This window comes from Equus caballus, chromosome 7, assembly GCF_041296265.1.
Source record: "Equus caballus isolate H_3958 breed thoroughbred chromosome 7, TB-T2T, whole genome shotgun sequence".
NCBI classification, from domain to species: Eukaryota; Metazoa; Chordata; class Mammalia; order Perissodactyla; family Equidae; genus Equus; species Equus caballus.
In genome coordinates this window covers 69,385,625-69,411,030 of record NC_091690.1, presented here as the reverse complement: position 1 = coordinate 69,411,030, position 25,406 = coordinate 69,385,625, and the positions used below count along the sequence as shown (strand labels likewise).

The following is a 25,406-nucleotide window of genomic DNA, read 5'->3' as shown; positions in this document are numbered from 1 at the left end:
CCTGGACCGGGACTCAGAAGACCCTCGTTCTAATCCAGTTCTACCACAATAGCTAATGATGAGTCTTCAGGAAAGTCTGTTTTTCTACCTGTAAAACAAGGACGACAATACTTTCTTCACAAGGTAATTGTGAGGACTAATTACGCTAACATTTATAAAGTTATTAGCACAGTGCCTGGCACATATTAGCCACTCAATAAATGATAGCTGCCACTCCTCCAATAAAAGCACACAGACATGTGAACCACAAAGCAGCGCTCAGCTCTGTTCAGGCCCCTTCTTCAATAATTTACTGTTCAATAATGGGCAGAAATTCCCAAAGATCTTAACATTTGCAAATTCTTCCCTATCTTTTAATTACATCTCTTCCATTTGAGAAAAGAATGAATCAGGGGAAAGCAATGCAAACTGGGAAACAGATAACTATTGCCATTAACCCTTCTCTACTTAAGTTTTATCATCGATTAAACAAGCATAATAACCCACCTCATTAAACTCCTATGAGGATTAAAGGAAATAGTGAATAAGAAAGGACCCAGTATGCTACAAGGCACTGGAGATGTGAACATTTTTCATAACTGATAAGAGTATAAATGACTCAGAGGAAACTAACCCCCACTGCTGGAAGCATGGTTCAAAGTATTTTGATGGTGACTCAGTATTGTGTTAGAACTTACTACTCCCCTGCTTAAAATTCTTCAATAGCTTCTCATTACCTTTAAGATAAAGTTAAAACTCCTACATGATCTGACCTGCCTACCATTCCTCCTCATCACCCACCTCTAGTCCCTTCACACTTCACATTCCAATCGTAACAAACTACTTGCAGTTCCCTGTACAAGCATACTTTGCCAACCTCCTTGTCTTTGCATATGGTATTTATTCTCTCTCTGCTATTTATTCTCAGCAATTAACAAGTCAGACCTAGCCTCTGGCCTCATGAAGTTTGAAGCACACTGCACTATAACTGTTCGTGCCTTCATGTTGCTCACAAGACTGCGAGATTCTTAGGAGTTGGGACAATGTCTGATTCATCTTTGTATTGCCACTTCTCCACACAGGACCTGGTATAGAGTAGGGGCTTTGCAAAGGTTTAGTAAATCAACATGACACAACCACTTCTGTACAAGAGACAACATCAGGTATAAAGAATAGCAGTATTCTCTTAAATATATATCACTATTATATTTATTTATACTATTTATAAGACCCTTTCAAACACATAAATATCTCATTTTATCTGCTCTGGAAAACAGAAATTGTAAGTTGAGAGAGGCAGAGGGACCTATGAGGTCATTAAGTTCACTCTCCAGCTAATTCATCAATGATTCCTATAACATCCCTTCAAGTGACAAGGCATTCACTACAACTTCAGAGGACAGAATGAATGACCTTAAATGAAGAGAACCTGCTCCCTTCAAAAATTAGTTCTAATCCTGGTTTTGTATAACCTACCAACCAAAGAGAGGGAATTCTCTTTGAAATTTTGATATTTAAAAACATGTCCAGATAAGGCAAAGTGGATCATCCTCATTTTTATTGATGAAAAAACTGAAGCTCAGAAAGGCAAAATGGCTTTCCCAAGGTTCAAAGCTACAAATGAAAAACTGAGCCTAGAAGCCAGTTCTTGTGGTTCCAAGGTTAGGATCTGTAGAACATTAAAAAATTAAAGCTGGAAGGGATACCCACTGTTTATTAACTCTAATTCCTTTACTATATAGATAGGGACACTGAGGCCCAGGGTCAGAGAGTGACCAAGACGAGTGCTTCCCAGCCCAGGCTTTGCATCTACCATACTGTCTTGATCCCTATTCACCATACCTGCCCATATTAGAACAGAGGAAATAAAGACTTACCAAAGTGTTAGAAGAATTATAATCCTCAGCTGATTTATCTGAAAGGAAAAATGACATGGGACTCAGTCAGTAAACAATTACAGTTAATCCATTCTGGAGGGCTAAGGAAACCTATCCAGTCAAGCACTTGCCAGGCTCAGAGAATAATAATAGTATTACTAGTACTAAGGACCCAATACCATACTAACCACATTATACACATTACCTCCTTTAATCCTCACTACAGCTCCAAGTACTATTATTATATCTGCTTTTATAGATTTAGAAATTGAAGTTCAGAGAAGTTAAGTAATTTGCCCAGGGTACACACAAGTTAAACAGGAGTAAAGATGTGAATCTAGGCCTAATTCTAAATACTATGCAACAACTGTATCAACATCATCAGGCCTCAGTGGCCAGGGAAATTTCCTGTAATCTAAGAAAAATGGAAAGAATTCATGGCTGGCACTGTCCTGAGCTATCCATGACAAATCATGACCAGCCTGCGGCTTCACCATTTGGAAAGGATCCTTCTACACCCATGTCTATTTCCCATCGGGAGAGAAAAACTAAGACTTAGGAAAAGAGAGGCATTAATCATTTCGAGCCTAAGTAAAGGCAGGGCCTTGTTTCTAAGAATAGATTCAAGCTCCCTCAATGAGGCACTTACCATATTTCATTGATTCTGAGATGTACATTTTTTTCACATTAACATCTCTGAAACAGAGATGTGTCAGACAATCAAAGGCATTTTATGGTTTAACTGGCACATTTTTTTTAGTAGTATATAAAATAATAGTATATCTCACAATCATTGATATCTTAGACTTGATGAAATATGAAACATAAACCCAATGGAGACCTCAGCAAGAAAACAAGATTAAAGATCAAGTCTTGTGTTTGGCTTTATTATTTAATTCCAAAAGGTCCAAGAAGAAACTGACTTTGCCAGTTTACCACCAATGGAAGTAGGAGGAGAAATGTTCTACCAAATCCAACATATTGCTCACCAAAAACCAAGCCAGAGAATGTCCAAGACCCTAATTCCATCATATAAGAAAGTACAAGGTACAGCGTCTTTGGTCCTACAATAAATCATGAACCCACAAGATGTGACAATATGTTCTTAAACTCTCAATAGCCAGCTGTATCCTGGAGAAATCAATTCAGGATATACTTTAAACAGAATTCATTTGTTTTTCTTGTTCAAAAGAATATCAGCTTAAGCAGAGCAAAGTGCAATACTTTGCCTTTGCTGCACCACCCCCAACCTTATGCACTGTTAATGTTTTTGAGGATTGAGTATTCTGGTAATAAATATATCTCCACCATATAAAAAACAAGTAAGCACTGCTCCTTTTAAATGTGATGTACAACTTCTACATATCAAAATCAAATTCCATAGCACAGAACGACAGAGCAGAATGTACTTCCAATCCCTTTATTTTACAAATTAGGAAACTAAGGTTCAGAGAGGGAAAGAAACTAGTTCAAGGTTTCACAAACCAGTGGCAAAGTAAGGCTAAAACCCGGAAGTTTGTGTTGTCAATCTAGTCTACTTTTTACTTATCACATTAGCTACTAATTGGTGCAGAAAACAAAGTGCTGAAAAATAGGAAACCTGACAAAAAATTGGCATGGAAGATTGTACTTGAGTTATAGACAGCAAAGGGTTTAAACACCCAAGTTTAAAACACACTTCCATTACATATCAGTTGAGTCACTCTGAGTAAGTCACTTAGTTTCTCTGAACCTAATTAACTTCTCTGAGTCTGTAAAATGGGGATAATAGTCCTTGCCCTGCCAACTCCCCAAGGCCATCATGAGAATCAAATGAGATAATTCATGTGCAAGCATATACAAATTGAGGTAGTGTTATAATTAATAGTATGAGAAGAGGGGAAACAGGAAAAGGAGAGATATAACATTAAAAATAAACTGTGCCAAATACACAATTTTGCCTAGAGTTGGTCCTGGTCTTCAATTTCTAGAAAACTAAAAATCCTGCACGTGTGTACAAGTGTGTGCATGCACACACATGTGCATACATTTAGACACACAGAGCCAGATGTATGGACACATATCTATACATTCTATGCATATACACTCAAGGTTATTCATATATGCATGCACAGATGAACACACACACAACTATCTGAATGTGTGTATCTAAACACATATTCATTCATGAATACTTAAGTGGACTTTAACTCCAAACATATGTACACCCACAGAGCTATACTTCCATATATTTATAGGGCACTGTACACATCTTTACACATGTACACATAAAAACAGAGATTCTTCCAAAGACACTGCTGCTGAGGCTTTCAAAGCCAGCTTCTAATCTGACGTCTCCATGACAAACCCTTTAAAACACAAGCTCTATCTCCTGACTAGAAAATTTCCCCACCCAGCACTCCTCAACCCCAATTCCTCCTTGGAATGACCCAGTCCCCCAATGGAAGAAGTGAGACAGACCCAGCGGGGCCAGACGTGGGGAAGGAAATACTGCTGGGAACATGCATGACCCTCTCCTGGGCACCACCATGAATCATGAGCAAAGATGCAGTCTGTTATCCTCACCATCTGTGCCCTTTGATACAAGCCAGATACTCGCTGGGGAAAGCATCCTTTAAAATTAGCTAGTTCATCCTGGTTTTCACCTTCCCCAACAACACTGCCCTTTGAAAGAGACAGCACGAACACTGGAAAGAGCACTGGACTCAGATCTGAGAGACCACCTCTGCCACTGATTGAGCCATGTTAGAAAGGCCTTTTTGGCTTTAACGTCTGCAAAATAAGGGGGAACTGAAAGTGGTGTATACTAAGGATAGTTCTTGCTCTAACACTCTAAGATGCTATATAAAAGGCAAGTTTCCAGAAAGGCAGGCATTCTCCTAACTTATCTAGGAAAAGAAAAATCTCTCTGCTATGGAAAGAGGTGCTCCAAATAGAGGTACCAGAGGCAAGTAGTAAACTCAAAAGGTGCTGGTATAGGAATTAGGGGACCTGGATTCTAACCCCAATTCTGCTATTAAAAACACAGCTCCTTTTATATATATAGAGAGAGTACATCTAAAGAGCATTTATTATCACTGGCCTGTTTTTCATTTGACTGATAAAAATTAGTCCCTTGAGGAAGAAATTGGGCTTGCCTACTTAAAAGATACACATTAAATGTGTCATTAAATAACTTAATGATATTAAAAATAATAATGATAACAATAGCTACATTTCTATGGTGCTGTTTTACAATCTGCAAAGAACTTTCACATCAATGAGCTCAATTATTCCTCACTACAACGTCTCGAGATAGGAATTATTCCTATTTTGAGGTTCAAAGAAATGAAGTAACTGTTAGAACCTCATGAGTGTCAGAATCTAGATCTTCTAGCACAAAGCCTATGTTCTTTCTATATAATATCACGCTACTTTAAAAAAATGTGCAGTTTCAGAGTAAAGGCTTAAGTTTAATACAAAAACCCATCATCTTGGCTCTCGAATTCCAAAATTCCATCTTAGTGAAGGTGCCATCTCCACTCTTTCCAATACTTTCCTCCCTCACCCAGTGACAATAGGCACGTGGAGCTTTTCCACCCATATGAAAACCCTTTTCTCCTAGACTGCCCTGGATCCAATCCCTGTACCTGTAAAGCTCATGTACTTCTGGCTGTTGGAAGTCTTCTTTGAGTTATAAAATTCCAGTACATCCAGAACAGCCTGTGGGTTTTTCTTCTGCTCCGACTTAGTGATATTTGACGTCTGAAGCAAACGGGCCCACTGCTCTGGCATCCCCTATAAGAGACACATATAAGGCTTTCATGTCAGGAAGGCACAGTCAGACGGGACCCTGAAGGAAAAAGCAGAGTTAACTCTGATACCTGCTAACAGCTAAAGACAGGGTTAGTCATTCCTTTCTCTATACACCCTCAGAGCTCTACACAAGCCTCCTTTATAATACCTATCTCACTGTATTAGTCATTTCTTGAGATGTCTGCTCCTTTACCAGGCTATTCCTCCTTTAGAGAAGGAAGCATGTCTGATTTGTCTCTGTATCATCAGTGCCCAGCACAGAGCCTGCCGCCAAGGGGCCACTTAACAGAGGTCTATTTAAGGAATGAAGATTCAAAGGTTTCTCTGGTATAATTTTGGAGATGAGGAAATGTAATTTTCCTCTCATGAATATAAGAAGATAGTAATGAGGATCTTAGGCAAAGACAGAAACATCAGGAAGACTAGGAAGGACTGAATCTAACAGTGCACAGCCAGAACTCTGAAAGACCAACGGTCTTCCTGTGACCCAGGACTTACTGTAAATTCCCCTGTGACAGCATCAAAACCAACGTGAATCGTGTGCTCAAAATCCGAAGGAAGAGAAATCTCTGGCCGTTCCTTCTCCTTCTTTTTATTTGCTGCAAAAGAAACAGGGGAAAGGAAATAAAAGACAGGGACATTATTACACTTTTAGGCTTTTTTAACTCTTTGCTGAGCTGTAGGCTCCTTTAAAGGCCAACGACTGTCTACTTCACATATGTACTTACGGAGCCCATCACCAGACTTAGATTGGAGTAGATGTTCAATATATGATTAAATACTTAATTTTTTGTTAAACTAAAGTAATGGAGGAGCACAAAGATCATTCATCAGAGTTAGTAGTCCTGATTCTACTACTAATGAGCCATTTGATCCAGGGAAAGTCACTTCCTTTTTCTGAACCCTGATTTCCTCATCTGTAAAAAGAGAAGGCTTGAACAGATTGTCTTTAAAGACCCTTCCAGCCCTGGCATCCTACATTCTATGAGCTTCTGTAACCTGCATCCCACTTCTTTGGTCCTTGGTTATGGGTTGCTTTAAAGTTCTCTAAATCACAGAATTTTAGATTTGGAAGTTGTTTTAATAATATGAATCACTAATATTTTATTAGGTATTTACCAGGCAATGGTTCAAGTTCTTTACATGTATTAATTTACTTTAGCAACCCTATCAGTTAGGTGCAATTATCCTTATTTTGCAGATAAAAATCTGAAGCACAGAGGTTAAATTACTTGCCCAAGGACACACAGTTAGTAGTTGGCAGCACCCAGACCCAGACCCAGGCAGTCTGGCCCACAGCCCAAGCTCTACGCCACTATGCTACACTGCCTCCCTGGGCTAGGACCTTAAAGGATCATTAAGTCCAAATACTTGTAGTCATCCCTCTTCCATCATTGTAGTGCTGAAGTACCCTTGTTAGGGGCTGAATTGAGTCCCCCCAAAATTTCCATGTCCTAACTCCAAGTACCTCATAATGTGACCTTATTTGGAAATATTTGGGTCATGGCAGATGTAATTAGTTATGATTAGGTCATACCAGAGTAGGGTGGGCCCCTAATCCAATAAGACTGGTGTCCTTATAAAAAGGGGAAATTTGGAGACAGACGCACACAAGGAGAACAGCATATGAACATGAAGGCAGAAATCAGAGTGATGCTTCTTAAAGCCAAGAAACACCAAATATTGCCAGCAAACCACCGGAAGCTGGTGGAGAAGCATGGAATAGATTTTTCCTCATAGCCCTCAGAAGGAACCAACCCTGCAGACACCTTGATCTTAGACTTCTACCCTCCAGAACTGAAATAATAAATTTCTGCTGTTTAAGCCACCTCGTTTATGGTACTTTGTTACAGCAGCCCTAGGAAACTAACCCTCTTCCAACTAAAAGGAGTTTCAAGTTCTTGGTATCAGCTAGACCTCAGCAGGCATCTGCAAACACAACCCAGCTGCAACAGGGTTAAATACCTTCCAAGGCTCAGCCAGAGAATTCTTCTTCCTAGATGGGGACCTACCGAGCCAAGATTTTGAACACCTGCAGAAACCCTCCTCCTTCTTCCAGCCAGGGCTCCTCCTCCTTCAATACCCTACGGAGGGGCTGGCCCAGTGGCATAGTGGTTAGGTTTGCGAGTTCTGCTTTAGTGGCCTGGGCTTCACAGGTTCAGATCCCATCAAACCATGCTGTGGAGGCATCCCACATATAAAATAGAGGGAGACTGGCATAGACGTTAGCTCAGTGACAATCTTCCTCAGCAAAAAAAAATAAATAAATAATAAATCCTAGGGAAGTGGAAGAGGAGAGGGCCATCTGGTCTAAAAACTCACAGGGAACTCCCCACACATCACCTGGGGGAACTGGGTTTAGAGGCTAATTGCAAAAGCTATCATTCATTAAGCTCTTACCATGTGCCAGGCATATGCTAAGAATTTTGTATACAGTATTTCACCAAATATTCGTGCAACTCTGCAAAACAGATATTAATACACCCATTTTATACATAAGGAAACAAGTACTTTTTTTTAACAATTTGCTTGACCATTCCTGAGTTTCAGTGACAAGTTGTCCTAAAAGTATTAGACTGTGGCCATCTAGGCAAACCTTAAATACCATGGAGGCCTGTGAAGCAAGACTAGAATATCCCCTCTTTAAGGCAAGTCAGTTAGGAAAGCCCAGGATCCCTGAGTCTCTGGTCTTCCCTCCTACCAATCTCTCAAGACAACCATCAGAGTTTTCTCCTTGTAGGAGAAGTTACTCTCCTCACTGCCACAGTCATGGCACGAAATCTTTGGCTCCATGACAAGCTAGACATTTTCCTTCCTAGAAACGCCTAGGATCATACACCAGCAAAGCTCAGGACTGAAGACTAGAAGCCCAAAATTTACCTCCAAAAAAATTCACTGATGAGTATCTGAGAACTTGGCTGGGGTCACACAGGACCTAAATGCCAGGTTTGTCTGGGCCTATCCTTGGAGATCAATTAAAAATATGAGGTGAAGCCCACAGGCTAAAATCAGGCCCAAATCTACGGTTAAGGTTCCAATGCCCAGAAATAGCTGGGCTGCATTTCTATGATCCACTTGTTCTACTGCCTTTCCAGGTTGACATATCTGAGCCTCACAACAAGACTGAATAGTCCTACAGGAAAAGAAAGTAGCAGTATACCCTACAGCACTTTACAATAGATGTACATTTCATAATAATTACAATAACCACCTTCATTTGTCTCATGCTCTAGTGTTAACAAAGCACTTTCACATATATTCATTAGAGCCTCAAAACAACTGTGTAACAAGCAGGGCAGTGACTATGGTGCCCATTGGACAGAAGAAGAAACAGAGGTTCCAAGAAGTTAAGTAACCTCCCCAAGGTCACAGAGCAAGTTAGAAGCAGATCTGGGACCTGAGAAATGAGGTCTGCAGACTCCCAGCCCCAAGATCTTTCTATTTTGTCACTCTGCCTCTTACAGATTGCTGCTGCTCATGATTATGTTCTCTCTCCTCTCTCCCAGTGCATTCCAGTTCCGAAGTTATTAATGATTTTATCCTCTATACAGTGATTAAATTTATCCACTCTTCTCCATCTTCTTTTCTTCATTGCTACCACCCTATTTCAGGCATTGCTCTCTGTGGCCTGAATCATTCTAACAGTAATCTGTCACCTGCATTCTGGTCCCCTCCAATGCAAACAGCAGGATGATTTATACATAGCCTTGCTATTCAAAGCAGCATCAGCACCACTTGGGAGATTGTTGGCAATGTAGAATCTCAAGCTCCACCCCAGACCTACTGAATCAGAATCTGAATTTTAATAAGATCCCAAATGATTCACGTGCATGTAAAAGTTTGACAATCAAGAGAATGAGAAGACAAACCACAGACAGGAAGAAAATATTTGCAAAAGATACTTCTGATAAAGGACTGATATCCAAAATATACAAAGAACTCTTAAAACTCAACAATAAGAAAACAAATAACCCAATTAATAAAATGGCCAAAAGACCTGAACAGATACCTCACCAAAGAAGATATACAGATGAAAAAATGCTCACCATTGTATATCATTGGGGAATTGCAAATTAAAACAACAATGAAATACCACTATACACCTATTAGAATGGCTAAAATCCAAAAGTGACAACACCAAATGCCAACAAGGTTGTGGAGCAACAAGAATTTTCATTGCTGGTGAGAATGCAAAATGGTACAGTTGCTTTGGAAGACAGGTTGGCAGTTTCTTACAAAATTAAACATTCTCTTACCATACAATCCAGCAGTCACATTCCATGGTATTTACCTAAATGAGCTGAAAACTTATGTTTACACAAAAACTTGCACATGGATGTTTACAGCAGCTTTATTCATAATTACCAAAACTTGGAAGCAACCAAGATGTCCTTTGGTAGGTGAATGGATAAATAAACTGTGTTACATCCAGAACATGGAATATTATTCAGCACTAAAAAGAAATGAGCTGTCAAGCCATGAAAAGATAATGAGGAACCTTAAATACACATTAGTAGGTGAAAGAAACCAATCTGAAAAGACTACATACTGTGTGATTCCAACTATATGACATTCCAGAAAAGGCAAAACTATGGACACAGTATAAGAATCAGCGGTTGGCAGGGGTTGGGGGAAGGGATGAATTAGCAGAGAATTAGAGGAATTTTAGGGCAGTAAAACTATTCTGTATAATACTATAATGGTGGATATATGTCATTACGCATTTGTCAAAACCTATAGAATGTACAACACCAAGAGTGAACTCTAATGTAAAATATGGACTTAAGGTGAATATGATGTGTTGATGTAGGTTCATTGATTGTGACACATATACCACCCTTGCACAAGATGTTGATAGTGGAGAAGGTCAAGTGTACGTGGGCACAAGAGGTATATAGGAAATCTGTGTACCTTTCATAAAATTTTGATAAGCTCTGCTCTACAGAATTGCACCCTCTCTTTCATCTCCCACTACATATGTTTCATACACTCTATACCAAAAGTTATGGCTCACCAAACATAATGGGCTCTTTCACACCTTTGCACATTTTCTCAAGCTACACCCTTTGCCCATGACTCCTGCCTTTCCCTTTCTCTTCCCTTGCCACCTCACCACACAAAGCCTTTTATTTATCCTTTCCAGATCTCAGCTTAAAGGTCATCTCTTCTGTGAAGTCCTCCCTGATCTCTAGGTTGGGCAGCTCTTCACCCTCACTTCTGTTCCCATAGCACCATTATAGTAATGGTCTATTTTAAGGGTTTATCTTCCCAACCAGACTGAGTTCCAAGTGCAGGGGCCATATTCAATTCATTATGGGATCCCCAACAGCTAGCACATGCCTGGCACAAAATAAGTGCTCAGACAGTGAGTGAAGAAAGGAACAAACGACCAGACACCTAACTCAACCTGGCAAAGAGTCTAAGGAATCTGCCTAAGACATGCAAATTCTCTCCAGGGCAGGAATAAATGTTTCATTTTTACCAGCTCTGACCTTACTTTCACAATCCTAGTTACCCAGCTGCCATCAGCCCTGTTTTAAAACCCTGCTCTGTGGGAGCTCAGCACACTGGCCAAAAGAAATTCTGAAGTCCTAATGTCTCCACAGACCCAGGATAACCCTGATGAAAGGCAGCAAAATGGGGGCAAAAAACAAGAATGTCTAGAGTCCAGGCCAGTTTTGCCTCCACCAACACAACATAGTCCAGGTTCTCAGCTTTCCCATCTTAACAATGGGGAAAAGGGACTAGATGATCCTAAGGATTTTTCCCAATTCCTACATTCTGTGAGTCTATGAAAACAGAAAGAGGAGCCCTCTCAAAGCTCTGTAGCTAGGTTTCCTCTTGTCATGGCACCCCACAGGTTTTAATAGGTACTTCATATCACCACAATCCTGAGAGGCAATTTTTATTTGTAAATTAGGAAACTGAAGCACAGACATGCCTACAGTTATTGGAGTAATTAAAATTCAAAGGTCTCGCTTCAAAGCCAAGACCCTTTACATTCTACCTGTGTATCTCCAACAATGAATTTCAAGTTGAGTCAAGAAAACATACTTTGCTATAATGAAGAGAAGAAATAATATTAAATAAGAACTGACCATGTATAAGATACCGTAACACACATTATTTTCCTTAATTCTTACAGTCCTATGAGATAGATTATTACTACTGTCATTTTACAGAAGAGGAAACCAAAAAACAGTTAAACAATTTGCTCAAGTTCACACAGCTAGTAATAGATGGGATTTGAACCCGGGTCTGATTCCAAAGCTTCTTTCCTAGTATCTTAATGAGAACCATCTGCCTACATGCCAACTGCTAGGGTTTAAACCATGTATGCACTAGGAAATTTCTCTTCCAGAAGCAGCTGCTTTGAGACAGGGAAGGCTAAGGGTTTACCAGGGCCCAAATTAAGCAGCCATTTATGACATAAGTCCACCTGTCCTACTCATAGCTGGAAGGCATGGGACATACTGCAGGGCTTTGGAATTGCTTTCTGGTCCTAAATTTCCTCTGATCTAGTCACTTAAAAGATTGTATGGAAGAACAATTACGCTATTTTTACATTTTAGTTATATGTTTGTTTTATATTTATATATCTTATTATATTTTCATATATTATTTCTACTATGTCTTATTAATATACTGTATAATAGGCATGAAATGTCAAATACAAAAGGAACTTTGGTAATGGAAACACAGAAAGAGAGTGGCTTATAGGATGAACAGTCTATAGAAAAAAGCTCCAGGGAAGTGAAATCATCTAACACATGAAGATACAGGCTAATGCTAAAGGTGGCTCTGCTTCCACAGGCCACTCTGAACTCTATGACCTTTGCATATACCTCCCGTATTCCCACCTCCAAGTTTTTGCTCACTTTTTCTTCTCCTTGCTTGGAATGCTCTTCCTCTTATTCTCCCTGTCAAATTCCTAGCCATCTTTTAAAGACTGGTTCAAGTCCTGCTTATTCCAGGAAGGATTTCCTAACCTTTCCTCCCTCTGTGAATTCCCAAGACACTGAGTCGGCCACACTACCATGCATTTAGTCATTTCCTGTCTTGTATGATTCCTTGCTGTTTTTAAGAGCTACCTCCTTACCTAAAATGTAAGCTTCTTAAGAACCAAAACCATAGCTTCTAATTATGATCATTATACTTCTGAACTTAAGTAGGACTAAACACAAAGCTTACTTAGTTCAACAACACCCCAGAAAATATTAGGAAGTGACCTTAGAGACTATGTTATTCCACTCCCTGAGGAAAGAGGCCCTAAGAAGTAAACTGACTTGCCCTGCATTGGCAAGTCTTTTATCCTTTATGATATCCCCTGGCCCTACTGACTGATTTGACTGGAAGCAACTACTGACTGAAATAACAGTTTAACATAGACCAGACCTGGGGTATAAGAAGAGGAAGGGCTGGGCTGAAGTGGGAGGGGAGGGAAATAAAAGGAAACCTAACTGGCAGGATAGATCCTGAGTGCTATGCAATTTAGGCTGAGTACTCACTGACTGGGGACCACCAGTAGGAAACAGGATACCTGAGGCAGGAAAGGAGACAAGTAGAGAAGCCATGCAGTCAAAAGAGTCACCTGGCACTCAGTAAATCCCTTTCTGGAAAACAATCACCTCCCTCACATGTGTATAGCCCTTCACAAGGCCCTTTCGCAGTCACTGTCTCACTGGCTCCTCACAACAACCCCAGGAACAAGAGAGCGTGGATTATCCCCATTTTACAGCTGAGAAGATTAAAGTCAGGGAATTAAAAGAAATCTGTCCTGGTCTAGGAGTCAAAAGATGAATCCAGTATTATCTTTGCCATTAACTCACATTATGACCCTGGGAAAGTCACTTTCTTTCTCTGAGTTCAAGTCTTCAATCTGCAGAACAGGCAATGTCCATGCTCAGGCTATAGAGGAAGGTAGATAATAGATCACCTTTCTGGAGAAAATAATATCTGAAAGAACTCATCAAGGATAAACAGGAGTTGGCCAGGCAGAGATGGAGAAGGGCATTCCAGAAAGAACCAGAATAAACAAAGGCCCAGAGGAGTAAACAGTCATCTTTGTCCGAGCTTTCCAATTGCCTAGCAAGTCAACCAAATTTTACAAACTCTTACTAGGGATGTACTCTGAGCTTGGGGCTGAGGGAAGATGTAATGGAGAAAATAAAGCAAACTCAGGATCCTGGTGGTCCCATATCCCAAGGCCACAAACACCAGGCTTCCTGGGACTAGTGCTGCTGCTGGCAAAATTTTTTTATGGTGACTAGAAGTACAAGTCTAGAGGGATCTGATAAAAACTGATGTCTACACAAAAACTTGTAAGTGAATGTTCATGGCAGCATTATTCAAAACAGTCAAAAAGTGGAAACTCAAATGTCCCTCAACTAATGAATGGATAAATAAAATGTGGTATATTCATACAACAAAATTGTTATCTGGCCATAAAAAGAAATGTAGTCTTGATCCATACTACAACATGGATGAACCTTAAAAATATTATGCAAAGTGAAAGTAGTCAGTCACAAAATGCCACATAGTGTATGATCACATTTATATAAAATGTCCAGAAAAGACAAATCCATACACAGAAGGCAGGTGAGTGGTTGCTGGGGGTTGGGGGAAGAGGGAAATGATGAGTAACTACTAATGCTTTTTTCTTTCTAGGGTTTTAGGGGTTTCTTTTTAGTTAATGAAAATGTACTGGAATTAGTTGTGATGGTTGTACAATCTTGTGAATGTACTAAAAATCAGTGAATTGTACACTGTGAGATGGTGAACTGTTTAGCATGTGAATTATATTTCAATTTCTTAAGAAAGTGAATGAAATTTATCTTATCAACAAAATAAAGGAGGAAATGTATATATCACTTCAATTAATGTAGAAAAAGCATTTGCTAAAATTGGCATCCAATTGTGATTAAAACGTCTTAGCAAACTAGAATTATGAGGGATTTACTTAATTTAATAAAAGCTAATTACAAAAACACCAGAGAAAGCTCATACTTAATGGGGAAATGTTGACAGTTTTTCCTCTGAGATTAGAAATAAGACAAAGATGTTCCCTGTCACCACTTCTGTGTCATTACAGTACTGAAGTTATTAGCCAGGGCAATTAGGAAAGAAAAAGAAGTAAAAGTGGAAGAGTTAGGAAGACAGAAACAAAACAATCACAATTTACAGATAATATGATCATGTATATGAAGATGTAAAATTCAAACAGGAGAAAAATCTTCATACCTTAGAGTAGGTAAAGGTTTCAAGAATAGAACAGAAAGGAATAGAAAGGAAATAATTAATACATTTGACTATACTAAAATTCTATTGAAGATACCATGTCATGCATCTATCAAAGACACGATTAAGAGCATAAAAGAAGACATTTGCAACATATACAACTGACAAAAGACATGTCTAGATAAGAACTCCTGCAAATCAGTAAGAAAAAAATTTTAATGTGCAAAAGACTTGAATGGGCACTTCACAAAAAAATATACCCAAATGGCCAATTAACATGAAAAGTTGCTCAACCTCATTAAAGACCGACAATACTAAGTGGTGACAAAAAGGTGGAGTAAGTGCAACTCTTAGGCAGTGCTGGTGGGAATATAAATTGAACTGTGTGCTTGAACTTTGAACCTTTGGTATTATCTACCAAAGTTTAGCATAAGTATCTCCATGATCCAGCAATTTCACTACGCATATGTACCCAACAGAAATGTGTGAACAGAAATGTATAAAGACATGCACAAGAATGGTCAGAAAACATTACTCATAATAGTCTATTACTGAAATCAACCTTATGTTCATCAATAGTACAGTGGAAAATATTCCTATCAGAGAATATTATACAGCAATGAAAATGAACTACAGCTGTATGTAAAAACACACATAAATCTTATAAACAATGTTAATCAAATGAAGGCAAAGAAAATATAGACTGTATGATTCTACATACGGCAAGCTCAAAAAACAGGCAAACTCATTTATGATGATCTTTGGGAAAGAGAGAGATGTTGGTGCCTAGAAGGGAAAATGCAGGAGGCATTTTTGGTCAAGGTAACAGCCATACAGGTGTGGTCAATGTGATAATTCATTGAGTTGTATACTTCTGAAGTGTGCATTTTTCTATGCAGTGGAAAAACCTACAAGAATCCTGGTTCATGAGCTACATATGACTTTAAAGAGCATTTAGTCCAATTTATTCATTTTATGGATGAGAAAGAAATTGAAGCCTAGAGAAGTTCAGGGAGTTGTCCAAGGTCACACAACAAGTAAGTGGGCACGTTGTAACAGGAACCAAATCCCTATTTTAAATATTTTAAATTGTTTGTTCCTCAGAAAATCTTGAACATGTTGTTTGCCAAGCCTAACTCCTAGTATATCATATGTACATCAATGCTTCCATCCCTGTTGACAACAACTATATAAGTGAATTAAGAGAACACAGAAGAAGAGAAGGAAGAGGGGAAAAAATGAAAGGAATAGGAAAAGGGAGAAAGTCAGAGTAAGAAAGAAATGAAGAGTATCTCAGATTGGTAGTTTTAAGAGGCTTACCTATTTGGCCTCAGTTTCAAACATAGTATTTGTTCCAGAGGTCCAGGTCCATATCCAGAGCTTAGAATCCTGCTTCTCACATTACAGAGAACTCTTGAGAACTTCTTGGGAAACCTGTCCTTGGGTCTGCTTATTCTTCAGTGCACAAAATTATTTAATCTGGTCTTTCCATTAGCCCTGTCTAAACCAACAGGAAATATAGCCTATATATAGGAAGAGAAAGGTATTTTACCACAGGACCATTCTTTAATTCTATCTTGGAGGAACTCTGTTAAGAGTTGTTATTTTGTAAATCTCATAACAACTCAAGTGTTAATCACAGATTCCAAAAGAAAACCAAGACTACAAGCAATAACAGCCACCAAAACTACTACCAAATCTTAACAAGGCTGTAGTTTGTATAACATTTTTTTGCATCTTTGGTCTTATAATCCTTTCAGCAACTCTATGAGATAAATATTATGATGTACCCATATTACAGGTAAGATAATTGAGACTAAGAAAGGTAGAGCAACTTACCAAACATCACAAAGTCAGGAATGGGCAATGGTGATAACCTCAAGTTCTTCTATATTCACTGTGCCAACATAGGTTCTTCCACATTCACTGTACCTTCCCCATATCGCAGACTAAGTGAGTATGCCAGTGCGTGATAGAATGGATATCATTAAACGCAAATTGTTTTAAAATAACTTAAAAGAAGTAACAAAATCAGTTCTACTAAAGGCATTAGTCTCAACATCTCTAGGATGGGAGCCTTCAAACACTACATGGTGTCTGAGGACTTAGAAGAATGAAAGAGCACAGCCCAGAAGTCAAGAGACAATGGTCCAAATTCAGACTCCATGCACTGCAACTATGCAGCATGTAACCTTGGGCAAGTCGCTGACTCTCTGAGCCCAAGAGTATCAGTGTTGTACAGCAGAAAGGTCCTTGGAATCACACAGATAGAGCTGATCAAATCCCAGCTCAGCCACTCCCTAACAAGATGACCTTGGGTAAGTTACTTAATCACTATGAACCTCAGTTTACTGTTTACAAAATGAAATATTTATCTACCTGAAAGGACTGGTATATTTCACAAACATCAAAGCTCCTAATATAATGTGTAGTAACCAACAGGCATTCAATAAATAGTAGCTGGGGGGCTGGCCTGGTGGCACAGTGGTTAAGTTCACACGTTCCATTTCTCGGCGGCCTGGGGTTCGCCGGTTCAGATCCCAGTTGCAGACATGGCACCACTTGGCATGCCATGCTGTGGTAGGCATCCCATGTATAAAGTAGAGGAAGATGGGCACAGATGTTAGCTCATGGCCAGCCTTCCTCAGCAAAAAGAGGAGGATTAGCAGTAGTTAACTCAGGGCTAATCTTACTCAAAATAAATAAATAAATAAATAAATAGTAGCTGGATTATTGTTGTTACTATTTTATGGTTATTACTATTGCGTTATTACTGTTTATTACTACTACTATTTTCATTATTATTTTGAGGATCAATTAAGGTAAAGAAAACGTATGTGCTTTGTAAGCTAAAGAGCTTTACAAAGACGAGTTTATCATAAGAAAGTGTCAGAGTAAAGTTTCCTCTCCCCGCTCATTAAGACAGAAAAACTGTGGCTGAGGAGAAAGAAGAAAGAATCCTCCTGATTTCATGTAACTAGAGATCATAGGATGGAGGAAATAAAGTGGAAAAGAAGCCTGCAACCTCACTCATCCTAACTTTAACCCTGTCTTTGGCCTTGTCTATTTGGCTTCTGATAGCATGGCAAATAAGGCTGACACTGCAGAATCCTATGTTGCGGTACAGCCCTCCAAGTTTCGGCACAAATCACTGGCCTTATTTATTTTTTTAAAAGATTTATTTTTAGGAAGTACCTCTCATTTGGTCAGCTGAGCTAATCTGAGCTCAAGGCAGTAAAACACTCCAAACTTGGAGAGATAAACCTGACGTAGTCCAGTTTTAAAATTAACTTTGCTAAACTCTTCCCAAGCTCGGAGAATTCCACTGTGGTCGTAGAAATGCAGTCAGAAAAGGATTCCAAACTAAATGCTTCAGGACTTCTTAGAATAAACCAAAGGCTCCAGATCCTAACCACAGGAACCAGGCTTTCCCACATGGAATTCTGCAACTCAGCGCCACCTATTACAAGCTCTCAGTTGCAGCTTCTTCCAATCATTTATGCATTCCCCCAGGCACACGCTGCAGCCATGCTGGAGGTCAGCATTAGGTAATACCCACAGACATTCTACCCATTGCCAGCTCAAATCTCAACCACAATTACAGCCCACAGAGAACTCTTCTTTCTCATCTCCCAAATCTTAAGAGACTCAAAACTACACCTTTGGAAATTCCGGCTCCAAAAGTCAGGGTGGGATCTAGGCATCTCTATTTTTTAAAAGCACTACGAGTGAGTCAGATGTGTAACGTGGGTTGAGAACAACTAACAGAGATAGCATGTTATGATGTAACAGATACTTTAGGAGGACAGTTCCACATGCATCTCTGCCACTTTCCAGCCGTGAAACCTTGAACAATTTACTTTTCTCTAGGCCTCAGCCTCTCCAGCTGAAAAGGAGTTGCTGTGAGTATCACATAAAACAAGAAATGAACTTTCCTTTAAAAAAAAAAAACTTTGTATAGTATTTTTCAGTTTAGAAAATGCTTTTACATCCACCATGTCAAACAACAAAAGCCTACTAATGATATGGGATGGATAGGAATTATAATTATTCCCACTTTGTTGTTGTTGTTAACTCCCTTGAGTGGATTCCAACTGCTAGTGACCCAGTCTACAGCAGAGTGGAAGCCTGTCCAGTCTTTTCACACCATCCTCTCACCTTTCAGTGCTATATCAGACAATGCTCTGCTCCTATCCATAGGGTTTTTATAGCCAATTTTTTAGAAGTGGGAGGCCATGTCCTTCTTCCTAGTCTGTCTTAGTCTGGAAGGAAGCTCTGCTGAAACCTTTCCACCATGGGTGACCCTGCTGGTATTTAAAATAATAGTGGCATAGCTTTCAGCATCACAGCAACACACAGCTGCCACAGTATGACAACTGACATGTGAGTAGTGTGGTTCCCTGACCCAGAAATGAACCCAGGCCACGGTAGTGAGAGCACTGAATCTTAACCATTAGATGACCAATTCCCACTTTACAGATGAGGATATTAGAATTAAAATAAATAGGTAAGAGGGAAAAAATCGTAGTTAATAAATGTCAGAGGTAGGACTCAATCTAGGTTCTCTAAGTCCAGTTCTGGACCATTTCTCTATGGAGCTGGTATAAATTCTCAAATACTTTAGGAAGGGCATACCACTTCAAAGACTGCCAACACCACTGCGTATCCAGCTACAACTAAATTAAGCACAAAGCAGCAGGTCAACAAAGGCTTACTGGTTGAACTATAATATCAACAAGCACAACATCAAGCTGAAAAAGGCTCTTAATAAAAGGGAAAAAACCTCACTTATTTCATTTTGATGTACATTTTAATTATAGCCATCTAGGGTCTAAAGGAAAGGGGTGAAACCTATGTGCTCAGGGCATGTATAGAAAATCTATAAAGGATGAAAGAGGTTACTAGATCATTTCATAAGAACTTCTTATAACTCTATGCTTTCTATCCCTATGCTTTGAATTTATAGAAATGCAGCTCTCATCTTGAGCTATGAGATTTATTTTCAGACCAGATTTGGCCTAGGGTCTCTCAGCAAGGACTTCCAGTAGAACATCTACAGCTTTACCACAGTACTTTACAATGGCCTAGTTTCTTTTCACCTACATATACGACCTGATTGAACTTCATCTTTATAATATCTCATTTATGTAATCACAGGATTTCAAAGCTACAAGAATGTATATGTCTACTGGTTTGACTCTAATTTTTTAGATGAAGGCACTGAAGTCTACAGAGAAGTAATTGACCCAAATCAGGCAGACAATTAATGGGAGAACCAAGACTACAACTCAGATACTCAGACCCCCACTTCCCCATTCAGTACATAAGATCATCCCTTCAGTTCCCAATGTCTGAAGGTTATGCTTCCATCTGCTGTTTTAATAGGAATCTTCTTCTTTTAAAAGAGTTTTATTGAGATACAATTCACATACCATAAAATTCACCCATATAGAGCACAATTCAGAGGATTTTAGTATATTCACAGAGCTGGGCAACCATCTCTCAAATCAATTTTAGAACATTTTCATCACCCCAAAAAGAAACCCCATACTTAGCCATCACACCCTAATCCCATCTGCCTCACCCCACAGCCCCAGGCTCATCTACTTTTTGTGTACAGATTTGCCTATTCTGGACATTTCATATAAATAAAATCATACAATATGTGGTCCCTTGTGACTGGCTTCTTTCACTAACACAATGTTTTTAAGGTTTACCCATGTCATAGCATGAATTAGGACTTTTTGTTACCAAATATTTCTCTGTATGGATATTCTACATTTTATTTGTCCATTCATCAGCTGATGGATATTTGGGTTCTTTCCATTTTTTGGCTATTATGAATAATACTGCTATAAACATTCATGTACAGTCATGTGCTGCATAACATTTCAGTCAACGATGAACCACATATACGACAATGGTCCCTTAAGATTAGTACCATATAGCCTAGATGTGTAGTAGGCTATACCATCTAGGTTTGTGTAAGTACACACTATGATGTTCACACAATGATGAAACTGCCTAACGATGCATTTCTCAGAAAGTATCCCTGTCGTTAAGTGACACGTGACTATACAAGTTTTTGCATGGACATATGTTTTCATTTATGGATCATAGGGTTAATTCTATATTTAACCTTTTAAGAAACTGCCAGACTTTTCCACAGTGGCTGGACCATTTTACATTCCCACGAGCCGTGTATAAGAGTTCCAATTTCTCCACATCCTTGTCAACACTTGTTATTATCTGTTTGGTTATTATAGCCATCCTACCATGTGAAGTGGTATCTCACTGTGGTTCGGATTTGCATTCCCTGATGGCTGATGATTTTAAGCATCTTTTCATGTGCTTATTCGCCATTTGTATATCTTCTTTGGAGAGAGATCTATTCAGATCCTTTGCCCATTTTTAAATTGGGCTGTCTTTTTTTTATTATTGAGTTGTAATAGTTCTTTATAGATTTTTCAAACAAGTCCCTTATCAGATACAAGATTTGGGAACATTTTCTCCCATTCTGTGGCTTACCTTTTTACTTTCTTGATGGTGTCCTTTGAAGCACACAAGTTTTTAATTTTGATGATACCTATTGGGCAGGAATCTTATTATCTTCCTAGTGTGTCAGCAAGAACAATTCCAAACTTTTCAATTTTTAATTTTAAAAGTCCTCTTTACTGGGGCTGGCCCCGTGGCCGAGTGGTTAAGTTCGCGCGCTCCGCTGCAGGCGGCCCAGTGTTTCGTCGGTTCGAATCCTGGGCGTGGACATGGCACTGCTCATCAGACCACGCTGAGGCAGCGTCCCACATGCCACAACTAGAAGAACCCACAACGAAGAATACACAACTATGTACCGAGGGGGCTTTGGGGAGAAAAAGGAAAAAATAAAATCTTTCAAAAAAAAAAAAGTCCTCTTTACTATATGTAGAAACTTGGGCTAAAGGCCTACTTATTTATAGAGATCAAGAATAATAGTTGATAAAGCACTATATTAAAAATAAGCACACACTTTAATTAAGGGATAAACAAAGTGGCTACATATGTGGGAGAAGGTTCCAGGGCATGGTAACACCATCAAGATCATAGCCCCTGTACCTAGGAAGTTGACAGCTACTATATAAATGAATTAACCAGAAAACGCAAGTTAAGCAACTTACCCATATCTCTTCTATCTAGACCCCAAAAGAGCTCATACTGCAGGTGAAGTAGAGGAAAGGGCAAACACACACAAAGATACAAGCCCAAAGTACTCAATGAAAGGTTTCAATGGTTCTCATTTCAGTTATTCAATGGTCATTTCCTATATATAAGATCACTGCCTATTAGACATCTCTCTGTCAAGACATCTCAAATGCAGTGTCTAAAATTATCTTTTTACCTCAAATGCAGTGTGTTTAAAGTCATCATCTTCCCTGCTCTGCAGCCTCCAATCCTCCTGACTTGTTTCTCTTCCTGTGTTCCCTATTTGGTTAAAGATACTATTATCTACCATCTCCCCTGATCTATAGTTACACAGCTATATATTTCCGCAACTTAAGATATTTTCTGCAGTTCACCACTGTGCTTGATATATTTGGTCTCCTGTTTCAGAATCCCAATTCTGATTTTATCGTGTAGTCTACTAGCTACATCTCCCAGCTTCAACAAAGGAGTAAAGGGAAAAGGACCTAACATTTGACTACCATATTAGGAACTTTGCATGTAATCTTCACACATCAATCTTGTGAGATATCCCAATTTTAGAGACAGGAAAATCCCAACCTTTTCTAGAGATAGGGAACTAAAATCCAGAGGAGTTAACTGACATACCTAAGGTGAGAGAGCTGGTAAGTGATGGATCCAGGATTTGAACCAGGTCTAAATCAGAAGCTCATGATAACTATGTACAAACAGAAGCCAATTTCTTCAGCATGCCACAAGAACAAGGCCCCGCAAGCGTGACTAAGAACTTTACCTCATATCAACAACCATGTAAATAAATACTTGGGGGGAGGGGGTCAAACAGAAGTCATCTATCCATGTGATAATATCCAAACCTCTATTTCACTCTCTTGTCCAGAGGATCTCAGTGACTTTATCAGATACACTGTTAAAATCCTCACTATTCTTCTAGAAGTTTTCTCAATAAAAAGGAAATGAGCCTGCCTAGTGTGACTTATTCTTAGCAAACTCATGCTGAGCCCTGCTTCTCTTTCTCAGCTTCCTTTTCTCAGCTATTACTTGTCCTTCTTACTAATATTTAATCCCCAAATCTGGGGGTGAGATCGGGACATATGAATAAAGAGGCAAACAAGAATCTGGAAGGAAGACATTCCAAATGAAACTAGTTTGGAAAAAAACACATTTCCAAATGAAGACATTTCCTATTTCTTATATATTTTGTGAGTTCATAAACAATTTAAAAACTTAAAAAGTAATTAAATACATAACTTCAGATTGTCCATAATCTGGCAAGAGCATAATTACTTTCTTAGAATTTGGCTCAGATAAGGTTAACAGAGTATAAAATGGGTCTATTTTCCATTTGACTCCAGCCACTTTAGGAAAGAAAGACAAGCGAAGTATTTAATGGTGGGGAAAAAAGTATTAAAGGAAAATTAAGTCAAGGAAAGGACAAATCTTTTACCCAGGTTACAAAAAACACATTTTTTTAAGTATACAAATGATGAGAAAGAAACGAAATACTGTACTTTTATCTCCAGCTAAGATGGATCGGTAAAATCGGTCCTTCTTTTTCTTCTCCTCTGGGTTTGGAGGCAGAGGTTTGGAACCGTGGTTTAGGGTTCCAGCATCTTTGCTGCCGGCTCCAATCATAGTGCTGGTGTTTCTCATCGGAGGGGCTGGAGGTTTGTCTTGAATGTCTAAGCCGTTATTTGACATTGTCACCACCACCAGCAGCTACTGAAATCAGAAAGAAGAACAAACCTCTTTTACTGTTTTTGAGCAAAAGGAAATACATGTTGAAAAATTTAAAAGAATCCAAATATACAACCCTTCCTCCAGCACCCAGCTCAAGTCCTTCCACTGCGTACCATGATTACTGCCATCTTATTCAGTCAACAATTCTCAAAGATGTGATACCTAGTCTGTGCCAAGCACTGCCGAAAATTCAAAAAGTTCTTACTTTTCTCTGCATTTCCCTATAGAAGGCATTGGAGAGCACAGAAAACCACCATGATGTAGTTTAAAAGACAGAAATCTGGCCCAGCTAAACTAAGTACAAATCTCAACACCACTTACTAGCTTTAGAGAAATTCCTTAATTTGGACTGAATTTATTCATTCACATTGGGTTCCATTTATTGGGTTCCATTTGTTTGTTCACATGAAGATTAAATAAAACTGCCAAGAGCATTCCCCATGGTGAGTTCTCTGACAATCTCTAATTTTATAACCTTAGGTAACTCACATTCCCTATCTGGAACAGACTGTATCACTAGATCAAGGGTCAGTAAAGCTGACAGTTTTGTAAACAGTTTTATTGGAACACGGCCACACCCATTCATTTACATACTGTCTATGGCTTATTTCACATTCCAATGGCAGAGTTGAGTAGTTGCGATAGAAACTGTATGCCCATAAACCTAAAATATTTAATATCTGCTCCTTTATAGGAAAAGTTTGCTGACCCCTGGCCTACATCATCTCTCCAGTATCTCCTTCCTCTAAAATTTGACCTTGTTCTAAATATATGATAATCAATGCAGTAACTACCCTGTCCTGTATGGTGTTGAATTTACTGGCTATCTCCAATGCTTCCAAGAAACAGAAGGAATAAAATCTAAAAGAAAGAGAAAAAAATCCCTGTCACATGGTACCAATAATTTTAATGAAGATAGATATTATTACTTTAAATAAGGGTCCTTGAGAGTGGATAGACATGAATGTATCTTGAGTTAATAAAGTTTCTCATTATTCTTCCATGTTACAATAGAAATTATATCTTTAACCATGACTACTTAGAATGTAAGCTCCTTGGAGTCAAACACAACAGTGCTTTAGAGACTAAAGTTTCTGATTAAAAAAGACAAAAACCTGCATAATAATCATCAAAAGCTTTTTAGAAATATAGATGCCTTGGTTTGACCCTCATAAGTTTTGATTTAGCATGGCTAGGTTAAGGCCAAAATTCTGTAATTTTAAAAATTATGATCCTAATGCCAGCCAGATTTGAATACCACTGCTTTATTTTTTATTTTATTTTTTTTTTAGGAAGATTAGCCCTGAGCTAACATCCGTGCCCATCTTCCTCTACTTTATATGTGAAACACCTGCCACAACATGGATTGATAAGCAGTGCATAGGTCTGTGCCCAGGATCCGAACCAATGAACCCCAGGCCACCGAAGTGGAGCGTGGGAACTTAACCAGTATGCCACTGGGCTGGCCCCTGAGTACCGCTGCTTTAGATATCAATTACTTAAATGCTATGAACAAAATGCATAGGAGTCTTTTTAGTATTTTCTAATAAATGCAGAACTAAATGATCCCCTACATCTATCTTTTCCCTCAGTCCTTTCTAG

The 25,406-nt window shown here is 38.9% G+C and overlaps 1 protein-coding gene across 22 annotated transcripts in view; it reads right to left on the bottom strand.

Annotated features, from left to right (window-relative positions):
• Positions 1-25,406, bottom strand: part of PAK1 (p21 (RAC1) activated kinase 1) — a 133,850-nt gene that overhangs the window by 34,362 nt on the left and 74,082 nt on the right. For 14 of the 22 annotated variants that reach the window (XM_070274350.1, XM_023645654.2, XM_070274342.1 and 11 more), the window contains 4 exons: positions 23,576-23,786; positions 6,150-6,250; positions 5,486-5,633; positions 1,857-1,894 (listed from right to left, as the gene is read on the bottom strand). In XM_070274350.1, coding sequence (XP_070130451.1) covers positions 1,857-1,894; positions 5,486-5,633; positions 6,150-6,250; positions 23,576-23,765 — 477 coding nt within the window. In that variant the 5' untranslated portion in view covers positions 23,766-23,786. Of the gene's footprint in view, positions 1-1,856; positions 1,895-5,485; positions 5,634-6,149; positions 6,251-16,208; positions 23,787-25,406 lie in introns of those variants that run through there. The other 8 variants (XM_070274348.1, XM_070274354.1, XM_014741765.3 and 5 more) reach the window with 2 other exon arrangements.